Genomic DNA, 12,937 nt, shown 5'->3' with positions numbered 1-12,937 from the left:
GGTAACACATCTATTGGCACCCACTAGAATGAATGGCTCTTGTTCTTGCCCACTAAAATATCTGCATCTAATGAAATTCACTGTATAGAAACTGTTGTTTTTACTTTTGGTGTTCTGTGGATTATTGTGATTTTTCTAAGTCACTAGAGATATATATTCTGACTCCTTCCACAAAGCACTCATCTCTACTTGCTCTAGTGTAGATTTTATCATAGGCCCCACAAAGGTTCACACACAGCTACATACACCCACTGCATTGTCGAGGCAACGTGCCAAAATGAAAACCAGGAGCTAAAAGGTAGACGTCTAGTACAATTGGCCTCTGAGGTCACGATCTGTAAAAATTAAAATGCTGGATTAGAGCAGGGTTTTACCTTTTGCACCATTGCCATTCAAGCCCAGTATTTTTTGTTGTGGGGAGCTGTGCATTTGTAGGATGTTTAGCAGCATCCTAGCCTCTACCCACTCGATGTGAGTAGCAACGCTCAGTCATGACAATCAAAGCTGTCCCTTGGGAGACAAAATGGCCACCACTTGGGAAGCACTGGGTTAGATCTTCCCAATTGCAGCTAATTCTAGGACTGCGGGCTGAGGGCTCACTCGCTGCTGTTCCATGCATAGCTTCCTTTCACTTTGGAAAGCTGCAGTGTTCTGAATCGTGTTTCCTTACAAACAGTGTAACAGCCAAGCATTCCCTCACAGGCTCCCACCCACACCCACTTACAACAGAAGCCATGTGGAAGGCTTGTATGGGTGACACGCTGCGATTTCAGTGTGTCGTAGCTCCCCACCGAGATCTCTGAGCAGTCGCCTCCACCCCCTGCTTGCCACTCAGGTGGGCCTGGCAGACAGTTTTGGCAGCTGCAGCTGTTCCAGTTCTGCACTCAACACGCATGGCTTTGTTTGAGGCTCTAAACAAAACTTCAGGCCACAGCTCCTGACAGCCACTCCTCTGCTCACGTGCCTCTCTCTCCTGGCCGCTGACAGCTGGGGCTCGCGGGGCCAAGCAGATTTCTGTGGCTCCTCATGATGCAATTGGGCAATGGAGGGAAACATCTAATTGAGTAGGAAATTCCTATCTCCTTTTTATTTTCTTTTAAAAAAATATTTTTATTGATTTCAGAGTGGAAGGGAGAGGGAAAGAGAGAAACATCAGTAATGAGAGAGAATCATTGATCGGTTGCCTCCTGTACGCCCCACACTGGGGATTGAGTCTGCAAGCTGGGTATGTGCCCTGAATGGGAATTGAACCATGACCTCCTGGTTCATAGGTTGAGGCTCAACCACTGAGCCACACCAGCCGAGCTCCATCTTTTCTTTTCTTTTTTTTTTTTCTAGCTTGGATTTTCTTCCCATTTCAGTTGGAAGCGTAGACAAATAAGATATCATATCTATTCGTGTTTATACATCATTTTACACTTGGCAAGATGTTTGAGTCCTTGCCACATTTTAAAATAAAAATCTGAGCTCTAGAGAGAGGACATAACTGTCCAAAGTCACACCATTAGCCTTGAGTAGAAACAGTCTTTTAACGGTTCTTGCCAGATACATGCTTACAGCCCAGTGAGCAAGGCAGACACAAACAGTTAAGTGTAATGAAAGATAATAAGCACTAACATACAGTTATATAAAGTGAGCAACTAGAGTGGGGAGGAAGGATCAACTAACACTTCTGGAGATGAATAGAAAAAGGAAGTGACGTTTGAGGACCTGACTCAGCTGGCTACTACAGGATGAACAGGACTTGGCTGGGCAGGGGGACAGTCTGAGCAAGGACACTCCCAGCAGGAAATGAGTGGACACCATCAGTGCCAACATTCATCATTATCATTATCCTCACCATCCCGGAACACTTGCTACATGCCAGCCACTGGATGGAATGCTTCACATAAATTGTGTCATTGCATTTTAACACTAGGCGCTATTGTGTGTTTTTTTAACATACATTTTTTATTGATTTCAGAGAGGAAGGGAGAGGGAGAGAGAGACAGAAACATCAATGATGAGGGAGAATCATTGATCAGCTGCCTCTTGCACACCCCACATTGGGGGTCAAGCCTGCAACTCGGGCATGTGCCCGACTGGGAATTGAACCCTGACCTCCTGGTTCAGAGGTCCACGCTCAACTGCTGAGCCACACCCTCAACCGCTGAGCCGCGCCAGCCTGGCATTAGGTGCTGTTGTTAATCACATTTTACAGACAGGGAAGCTGAGACTCAGAGAGGTTAAGTGACTTGCCTGAAGTCATACTTTTTATAACTGAGGAGACCTGGATTCAAAGCTACCTTTCAATATGGACTAAAATGAGCTCTTCTAGAATAGTGGGGTGGGGGACATAGATAGCACAATTATAGGCTAGCAAGTAGAATTTTGATGAAATGATAAAAACAAAATTTATAAATTTTCAAAAGGCAAGGTGTGGCCATGGAGCCGCTCTTCTCTTCTCTCCTCCCTCACAAGGAGCCTCTTCTAAGCTCCCCTTTTGTAAGCGTTTCTCCAACATGGTGCCATGGTGCTACTCTACCATCCCCCCAATAAGAGGGGGCTAAGGCCCTACCTACTTTCTGAGCATCTGGAAACCTTGAGGCTCAGAATCACCAGCAGGTGAATCTCAGTCACATTTCCTTTGGGGTGAGGGAGGCCCCCTACTCAGCCCTGTAGAAGTGACTCTTACGAGCTCCACAGACGCTTCCCCTGTAGGCATCCCACCCAGAAAGCCATGCTCATAATCCGTCCGAGATGGTGTGCATTCATGTAGTCGTGCAAAGTGCACATTCAGTAGCTACGTGTCTGTGTGAGAGGAGGCGAGAAAGGAATTCTCATTTCCCGAGTCCCTGTCCTGAGAGTCAGGTTGTTTGTGAAGATAGTGGGTGGGCCAGACCCTTGAGTTCTGTCTCCACACCCCTGAGACTCGGTCTCTGCATTCGCTCATTTCATACATTCTTTCATCATGTAAGCCTTGAAGGTTTCCCATGTACCCAGTGCTGAGATATAGCACTTAAGCTCATCCTATGTTCTGCAGATGAGGAAACTGCATTGCTAAGAAGTTAAGCATTTACATGTTCATACAGCATGTGAACAGCCAAGCAGGAACGTGATGCTGTGCTCTTAACCAGACACTGTACTGAAGTTTGTAAACCTTAAAGCACTGTACTGATGCAGGATAGTATTAAGAAAATGTGTTAATACCATTTTCTCCTTTGTCTTTCTTCTCTCCCCCCCTCCCCGTCTGTCTCTCCCACCTTTTCTCCCTCCCTCTCTCCTCCTTTCTCCACAGGACTCCACAGAATGGAGCAAGAATGAGAGGAAAAAGGCCGGCAGAAAAGCATGAACTGGAGGTTTGTTGAGCTCCTCTACTTCCTGTTTATATGGGGCCGTATCTCAGTGCAGCCCTCCCACCAGGAACCAGCTGGGACAGACCAACATGTCTCCAAGGAATTTGATTGGCTCATTTCAGACAGGGGGCCTTTCCATCACTCCAGGAGCTACCTATCCTTTGTGGAAAGACACCGTCAAGGATTTACAACCAGATATAAAATATACAGGTAAGCTCAGGGCTAAGCTGGTCCTTGCCTTTCTTTCATTCATAGAAAGCTTCTGGGGTCAGCCATTGGCACGGGCCTTACTGTAAGGGGGAATGTCTGGGCTAAGGAACCCTTCAGCAGGCTGTCAGCCACTTCTTCACTTATTTGTTTATTTATGTATTTATTTTTCACTTTGCACAAGAGATTAGCAATGACAATGAGAATAACAAAGAGTTAACATTTATTGAATACGTACTGTGCTCTGGGCATGATATATACTATCTTGTATAAACCTTATAAACCATCAGAGATAGGTTCTGTCTGTTTTCTCTACTTTATAGATGAGGTGACTGAGCTTCTTTGAGGTGAAATAACTTGTATTAAGTCACATTGGAAATGGTCAAATATTTTTAGTCAACCACATCAGGTGTTGGTAGTGTTGTTTTGCATATGCTGTCAATGCATCCAATAACCTACCCAAGCACATGCACACATTTGGACATAAGAGAGGACACTCGATGAACCATCTTTTCTTGAGCAGATCTGAACTGTTCTTGGCCTCTTGGAATCCTACTCATACAAAAAGGACTTACCCCAAATTCTTTTTTGCTTAAAACCATCTCAGAGTCTCCTCATTCGACTGGATCACCCTCTCTTTGGTATTTCTGTACTTTTCTACACTTATACCTCTTGAGTTTTAAACCATTTGCAATTACTAGTAGAGTGCATATTTCTTTCTTATCTAATTGGAAACTCTTTGAGGGCAGGGTGCCTATATATACTAGAGGCCTGGTGCATGACATTTGTGCACTGGGGGGTGGGGGAGCGTTCCCTCAGCCAAGACTGCGCCCTCTCACAGTCCGGGACCCCTCAGGGGATGTCTGCCTGCTGGCTTAGGCCCAGATCCCCCTAGGGCAGTGGTTCTCAACCTTCTGGCCCTTTAAATACAGTTCCTCATGTTATGACCCAACCATAAAATTATTTTCGTTGCTACTTCATAACTGTAATGTTGCTACTGTTATGAATCGTAATGTAACTATCTGATATGCAGGATGGTCTTAGGCAACCCCTGTGAAAGGGTCATTCGACCGCCAAAGGGGCCGTGACCCACAGGTTGAGAACTGCTGCCCTAGGGGTTCTTAGCACTGCCTCTGAGGTGGCAGAGGCTCCTGCCACTGCAGCTGAGCTCGCCAGCCGTGAGCCCGACCTCTGGCTGAGCACACTGACCACCAGGGGGCAGCTCCTGCATTGAGCATCTGCCCCCTGGTGGTCAGTGTGTGTCATAGCAACTGGTCATTCCACCATTCAGTCGATTTGCATATTAGGTTTTTATTATATAGGATGTAAAATTTCATTTCTAGATGCCCAGAGTCACTTTTGTTCTGCCTTGTATCATATGCACATAATAAATGTTATGGGCATAAGTGAATTAGAGAATGCATAAAGTCTCTAGAGGTGTGATTTTTATCTTAAAGATAAAGGAAGAAGGACAAATCCCTAATATTTCTGGGCCAGTTAGGATAAGACAGCCAGGAAGCATAGCGAAGGCTGTAATCTTGGCCTGCAGCTGGGAAAGCATGGCTTTAGGTCTTATATCTTCTATATACTTGATATGAAAATACTCCTGTCTCCTTTGCACATTTTGTGACATTATAGGCTAAAAATGGGTTATTCATGAAATTTCTACCAGCTGCCAATAGTTCTGCTTTTATGCTGAGTATTCAAATTCTAGTTTGAAAGTTGGCCCATTAATGACTGGGGTCTTGCATTGGTTCCATTCGTACAAGTTCGCAGATGAACTTTCTGTGAGCCTTGAGGAGCTGTAGAGAATCTGAATTACTGGGGGGAGGTACTCTGGGCATGATGAAAAGCAGGGTCACAAAGGAAAATTAATAATGGATGTGCATGAAAAGAAAAAGAACACAAGGATGAGAAACGTGGTGCATCTTCTTTCAAAAGAAAAGAATATCAGAACCTCAAAAAATAATTACTGATTCAAAAAAAATACAGTTATTGAATATAAACTATTCCTTAGGAGAACTATTTCTAAATCACCCCAGAACAATAGTTATCTACTTAATTTCAAGTTTAGATTCTTAAAATAGTTTCTGACACAATACAACTATTGCTTTCAGTGAATATGCATAAACTAAATAAGGGTGTTCATTGATTACTCAACCAAATGCTTCAATATCTGAAATCCCTGGTATTGGGAAAGACATTGGCTTGAAATGTTGGAAGAGAAGAAGTAGTAAAGCCCCAGTTATTTGTGATTTGTCAGATAATATTGACGCCTTGATTTTATCTGTGTCTTTCTCTGCCATGTGAGCCTCCTGAGGACAGTTTAGAGTTGGGATAACTGGGGCTCAGATTTCCATTTTAAAGATCAGGAGGTGATTGACTTGAATAAAATTATGTAGCTGAGAAAAGTTGGGGCCTGAACTGGAAACAAAATCCGAGGATAGGTTCATCTATATGAATAAATATGCTAGAACTGAAGGCATCCATTCATTGTTTACAGATATTTCTTAGCAACTATGGTGTGCCTGGCCCTGTGCTAGCCAGTAGGGACAAGTTGGTCATGATTGACAGGTGATGGTCACAAGGGAGCTATCAGGCTATTGAGGTGATGAATCTGTGTTTGTGATTGCTGTTGAAATAACCTGGACTTAAACCAGCATCCTCAGTAGAACCACAGCTCCCAAATGTTCAATAGCAGCAACCTTTTACTGGGAGGTCAATCAGTTCTCACACCATCTTCTGTGAGATGAGCAGTGTCTTGGCATTTTACACATAGGAAACCCAGGACCTGGGGAAGCAGAACGCATTGCTCTAGCCCAGCGATTTTCAACCTTTTTCATCCCATGGCACACATAAACTAATTACGAAAATTGTGCGGCACACCAAAAAATGTAATTTTTTTTTTTTTTTTGCTGATCTGACAAAAAAAGTATGATTTTGACTCATTCTCATTAGACAGCTGTTGTGCTGGATGCTCTCATTTTTTTATTTGACAATCTAAGGGAAAAGTGGTCAGGGCCTCTGGCTAAATAGTCAGGTATCGCATGTTTTACAAATTCTTGTGGCACACCAGGGTGCCGTGGCACACCTGTGGAAAATTGCTGCTGTAGCCCATCTATCTGGTGACAGGTGGAACTGGGGATCAAACACAGCCCTTCTGTCACCCACTCCTGTTCCAGACATTTTTTCTCACAATCATTTTGTCAACATTTTGGCGGTAGTTTTAGAGATGCTGAGAAGTGAACGGTTGCTAATGAGGTTGGGGGTCAGGACCTCTGGGTACTCATTCCCACTCTGCAGACACTGGGCTAGTGACATCAAGCAAGTTCCCTCCGTTCCGGGATCCCCCTGTTCTTACCCATTAAAGGATCGGTGTGATGTAGGTCAGTGTTTTCCACCAATGCCCTTTGAAATCCTGAGGGTTAATAAAGAGGTCAGAGGAGCCTGGCTGGCGTGGCTCAGTGGCTGAGCATCAACCTATGAACCAGGAGGTTCGATTCCTGGTCCGGGCACATGCCTGTGGTTGTGGCTCGGTCCCCGGTGTGAGGCGTGCGGGTGGTCGCCGATCAGTGATTCTCTCTCATCTTTGATGTTAGGTCTCTCTTCCTCTTCCTTCCTCTCCAAAATCAATAAAAACATTTTTTTAAAAGTCATAGGAGCCAGTGTAGTGTGAGAAGACAGACAAAGGGCAGGAGGCCGGCAGGCAGGCTCCCAGGCCTTCCCCAGCCCCTCTGTGAGAGGTTTGCTGCTTCTGCTTCTGTGTGCAGGCTGTACGCATGCTTTCCTTCGGATTCCGCCGCTAAAACAAAGTGTGCAACCCCCCAACATGCTGATTTCTAAGCTCCTTCCTAGCTCTAAAATCAAGTATAAGCTTTTGCCAAGGTCACATGGTTAATTAAATGATGGAGTTCACCCCAGAAGTCGGGCCCCTGGTCATCTAGTTATTTCTTCCTTCCTTTATTTAATCCTCAAATAATTACTAAGCACCAACGACAGGCCCAGTGCTGTTTTGGGGCAGATACAATGATGAGTGAAACAAACATGGTCCCTGCTCAGAGGAGAAACTAACATTAATTAAACACACACACACACACACACGCACACACATGTGCTACAAAGAAGAAAGAGCAGGGTAGGCATAGCTGGGACAACAGTAATACCATCCACATTGATCTGGAACCTGTTATGTGCAGAGATTTGGTGGGGCTTCTGTCATAATCCGCACATGGACATGCAGATAGGGACCCAGAGACCTATGTGCCTCTGCAGACCGGGTTCAGACCAGAGCAAAAGCCAACTAGTGCATGCTCATGCTCATCGGGTGGCTGTCAGCCACCACTTCCCCCCCATGGCATGCCGCTTTGTTGAAACACTAAAGCATGGCCCCCGGTGACTTCCCCTGCTTCCCGTGTGCTAACATGCATGTAGCACATTAGAAACTGGGCATCCGCATCAGGAAAGACAGGCTTTCCTACCAGAATGTGCCATGTTGTCACATGCTCCAGAGCAAGCCCCATGGAAATGCTCTAGACCTCAAGGTCTGGCCAGTTTCCCCCGCCCTGAGTCCAGGCTAGAGCTCTGAGTGATCTAGAAGCTTCCGAAAGACACTGAAGTCTCCCCTCCTCATTTAAGAGGGTTAAGGCCATCTCCCTCCTCATATATCTGCACACAGAGGCCGATTTCAGCTCAGAGAGTCCTGGTGGAGGAACAGTGCCACTGGCAACGCTGAGAACCTTGCAGATTAAATCTCAGCAGAAGCCCTCTCTCGTGTCGCTTCACAAACTGAGCAGTCATGTGTGCACAAGCAGTGATTTGGGTGCACGAGGCACACGCTCTGTCATGCACAAGCCTGCGCTGGCACACAGAGGCTGGGCGCATTTTCTGCTGGCTTCTGCCAGGGTGCAGTGGCAGTAACACTGATGTGGGCTCAGGGAACCCGGCACTGGCCCTGGTCACTCACCTCCCTGATGTATGATTTCAGCCAAGTAATGGAACTTTTTTGTGCCTCTGTTTCCTCATCTCTACAATGGGATTGTTAGTTAAGGGGGTTTCCAGGTCCAGGTCTGAACTTCTATGATTCTGTGAAATATTGCCAATTGAAAACAGAACATGGGGTAGCAGAGAAGACCCTGGACTTGGGGTCTGGAGACTCCGGTTTTGTTTAGTTTGGAGCTGCTTTCTGGCTTTGTCAACCGGGGCAAATTCATTCACTCACCATTCAGTCATTCATACATCCATTGCTTTAGAACACAAATCATACGTTGTAAGCTGTGCTATGATTGAAGGTAAAGAGTTGAGCAATAGAAAACACGAAAGCACACACACAGGCGCACACACACACACTCACACACACACACACAGACACACACACACAAACCCACAGTGGAGGGTAGAGGAAAAAACGATGCCATAAGCAACTCCTCGGAGACTCAGTTTTCTCATCTGTAAAATGAAGACACTGTTAAATGTGTGTTTGTGGTGAGAAATACCTTAGCTACCAAGCATACTGAGCTTGGAATTTTGCAGGAGCTGCATAAATACAAGTTCTTTCCTCCACGTGGGAGCACTGATTGCATTCATTGCTAGAAATTATTTCTTTCTTACGCAGGTGAATGTAAAAGTCAGCTTGGTCCAAAGGTGTTTCTTGTGTTCCCACTGCCTTGTTGTGTTTTATTGGTTTGATTATTTACCCTGACTTTGAGATCATTAGTTGCTGTAGATTTAGCAATTATTTCAGAGGTGGGTTTCCTGGGGGTATTGTGGTACCCTCTGGAGGCTTTGGTTCTGGAGAGCCAGGGCAGAGGGGAGGGCTTGATAATGGCAGTCACTGTGCCATAGAGGTGGTTTTGTATCGAGTGGTTTTCCATGTGGGTTGCAGAGCATGGTTTGTGTCTTAGGGTGCACCCTTCTTTGAGCCTTAAATAAGTACCTAAAACTTGAGTATAAACCAAATCTTGGTACACCAAGTCTGATCGCCTAACTTTCTTGCACGTGTTTCAGAGTTGCATAAGTCTCCATTTTAGTCGGCTCTCCTGATGGTGCCTTTATGTGTTTCACAAAAAATATCTCAGTAGGTTTTGTGGTGAAGCTACTAAATGAATGGGGCTGGGGCTGGGTGGATGGTTCTATTGTGATACATGAGATGTGGTCCTTACCCAGAGATCATTCAAGCATGCAGGCTAGATGCTGTGCGTAGGGGAGATGATGATCACAGGGTAGACAGGTCTCTGCCTTCGAGGGGCTAACAGACAGGTGGTGGCGAGAGAGAAGTCCATCCTAGCACCCCTCAGGATGCTTGTGGTTGAACTTGAAAGGAAACCACCAACCTGTGGATTCCAGATGGAATCTAAGTATCACATGGTGCAAAGGTTGTATTTCTATTCACGAGGCTAAAACTAGTCTAAGTGAGCACTTCTTAAAGCACGTTATATGGATCTCTAATGTGATTTTAAAAGATGTTTTCTGGGGGGAAAATGATCCAATAGTCAAATAAATAATAACAGTAATGATAATGATAAGTTGGTTGCTAAATGGAAAGCCTCCCAAGTGCTTAGCATGGACACAGTCTATAAAAATTATTCCAATTGATTGATCCTCACGATAATCCTGTGCCTTAGGTATTGTTGTCATCTCCATTTGCATAGCTTGTCCCAGGAAAGGGCTAATTCACAGGCAAGCAGATTCCAGAGTCTGCATGGTTAACTATGCTCTGTTGCCTCCCAAGTGACATAAATCTATTCGTTGGGGAAACGGCTCACTCCTAGAATATCTATAATAATAAAAGCATAATATGCAAATCGAATGGCCGAACAGCAGAATGACCATCCAGACAACCTTCCGTAGGAAGCCAGGACTGTGAGGTCTGAGGCAGCTGGGGCTGTGAGGGCCAAGCCCCTTGCACGAATTTCTTGCATCGGGCCTCTAGTTTAATAATTTTTGACTAGACCTCTTTGACTGAACAACCACCTCTTTTTCTGGGAATGATTGGAGTTTGGAGAGCAGGTTTGAGGAGTCACTGGCACTCCCTGGCATTGGCAGCTCGAATGCAGTCTCTTTGGATGCCAGCCCATGTCAAAGCGCTCTTAAAGGGCCATCTCTGCAGCTTGGGAAGCTGGCACCTGGCCTAGGAGGCCACCCTCCCTGCTGAGCTTTTCTTTTGAGCACTTTGGACTCAATCTACCTCCTGGTTTATAATGAGAAGGAATGGAATCAGTAGCTTCAATTTTCCTCTCACCGTAATCGCCTTATCTTTTCTTCCTCTCCCCTTTCATTGCCTCAGTTTTTGCACTCTTATTTCTAAGTTTGGCATTCCACCCTGTGGTGCAGGGATAGGAACTTCAGCAGAGGCCACGATTGAGGAGTAAGGGAAGCAAAGAAGTGCCTCCACATTAGAATCACCTGCCAAGGTCTGAGAAAACACCAGTGCCTGGGTCCTTTGTCATGTGTTTGGATGTCATGGGTCTAGGACAGACAGGAGAACCTCTGACCTAGGGCAATGCTTGTCAGTCAGGGGTCATTTCTCTTCCTGGGGGAGAGGGGGTATTTGGAAATGTCCGCGGACAGTTTGGGTGGTGGCGTCTAGGGGGCTGAGGCCAGGGACCAGGGACACTGCGAGCCACCCTGCAGTGCGTGCCAGCCCCCTGCAGCCAACACTCTGGCTCTCGGTGGCAGTCATGTAGAGGTTGAGAAACCTTTCTCCAGGGCAAGTGTTTTGGGACAAAAAGGAAAACAGGGTGGTGGGAAGGATATTAGAATAAATGGTCTTTGATTCTGGTCATGAGTTTGAGTTGGAAGGGTTGAAATACAGGCACCAGCGTACGGCCGGGTTCCCAGGGAGTCTGGCTGCAGGACCGAAGGGGAAGGCGTTCTGCAGAGAGGGAGCATTTAAGGGAAGGTGGTTTTCCACCCCAGATAAAAGTTGCCCTTCCTCCCAGAGATCTGGGAGGGCTGGTGGGTTTCCCCTTTGACTGCAAATTCCATAGGAAATAAGTTCAGACTTCGTAGGATGTTTCAGATATGCATTGCCTGAGTCATGCTAAAAAACCAGCTGGGGCCAGGCCTCTGGGGCTCAGTGGTTGAATGTTGACCCACTAGCCAAGAGGTCACTGGTTCGGGTCCTGGTCAGAGCACATGCTGGGTTGCGGTTGTCCAGCTTTAGTCAGGAGAGCGTCTGAAAATAGACCAGCTTGCACGTCGCCCTCACATGGACTGACTGACTGACCCCAAATACGGCCGCCATGTGACCTGGGAAATTAGGAGGAGGATGGAGACGAACCTTTGGGGCTTAGGACACTATGTTGCAAATCTCGGTTAAAGAAAAGAGGGACTGGATCCAGGATCTGAGTACCTATTACATTCTCATTCACTGGAAAAACGTTTGCTGAGCTGCAGACTCCTACTACCCAGACTCTGCCCTGTTTCCCGGGGAAAGGAAGAGGAAAACCTTGACCCCTGCCCTCCAGGGACTCTGGGTAGTTTTCTTGAGGAAAACTGCCTGAAACACAACTAAGCACAGTGCCTCCTGCTGAGCTGCCTGGCTGGGCGGTGCCCTGGATGCTGTGTTTGGGTCGGGGGAGGGCATTTCCTCCAGCAATGGAATCTGCAGGCAGGGAAGGCTGGGAGGAAAGGCAAAGCTAGGAAGGCATCCTGGAGGAGAGAGTGTTGAACCCAGGCTTCAGGGAGGATTCCATTTCCTAGGAAGGCTGTAGGGAGAAAAGCAATCCTGGCAGGTGGGGCAGCACCTGCAAAGGCAAGGGGGCAGGAGAATGTGGGATGGCAAATTGATTGTAACCAACCTTCAAACTGGTTCATTGTCAGAGTATTACCACGTAGCTATTTAGAGCAGTGTTTTTGTTTGTTTTGCTTTTCCATTTCTTGACCCTAACTCATGCAACAACAAAAAATGCATTTTAACATTGGCACTCAATATACCTAGAGATATATGAAATGAAAATTCATGAAAAAAATCATAACTTACTACCTGTGATGAATCTCAATATTTCATATTCTATTCCATTCTAACCTAATCTATTCCTTTCTGATTCATTTATTTTAAAAAATGCAGGTGTGCACTAACCAAATAGACTTCAGCCTCCACTAATGGGCTGGGCCATACCATTTGAAAAACACTGTATCTATGTTGCGGTCACATTTTTCTCTTTTTTTAAAAACAATTTTTTTTTAATTGATTTCAGAGAAGAAGGGAGAGAGAGATATAAACATCAATGATGAGAGACAATCATTGATTGGCAGCCTCCTACACTTCCTCCCCCCACCCCCCACCCCCAATCAGGGATCTAGCCTGCAACCCGGGCATGTGCCCTGACCAGGAATTGAACCGTGACCTCCTGATTCATAAAGTCAACACTCAATCACTGAGTCATGCCAGCCAC

At 45.9% G+C, this 12,937-nt stretch overlaps 1 protein-coding gene across 1 annotated transcript in view; it reads left to right on the top strand.

The window, feature by feature from the left end:
* BRINP1 (BMP/retinoic acid inducible neural specific 1) overlaps window positions 1-12,937 on the top strand; it is a 147,387-nt gene that overhangs the window by 40,961 nt on the left and 93,489 nt on the right. Inside the window, exon 2 of the mRNA XM_036329830.1 lies at window positions 3,278-3,545. Within this exon, the coding sequence (XP_036185723.1) occupies window positions 3,328-3,545 (218 nt within the window). The 5' untranslated portion in view covers window positions 3,278-3,327. The remainder of the gene's footprint in view (window positions 1-3,277; window positions 3,546-12,937) is intronic.

Source organism: Myotis myotis, unplaced genomic scaffold (genome assembly GCF_014108235.1).
Source record: "Myotis myotis isolate mMyoMyo1 unplaced genomic scaffold, mMyoMyo1.p scaffold_m19_p_12, whole genome shotgun sequence".
Classification (NCBI taxonomy): Eukaryota; Metazoa; Chordata; class Mammalia; order Chiroptera; family Vespertilionidae; genus Myotis; species Myotis myotis.
Note: the sequence above shows the minus strand (reverse complement) of the source record. Positions and strands in the feature narration are given on the sequence as shown.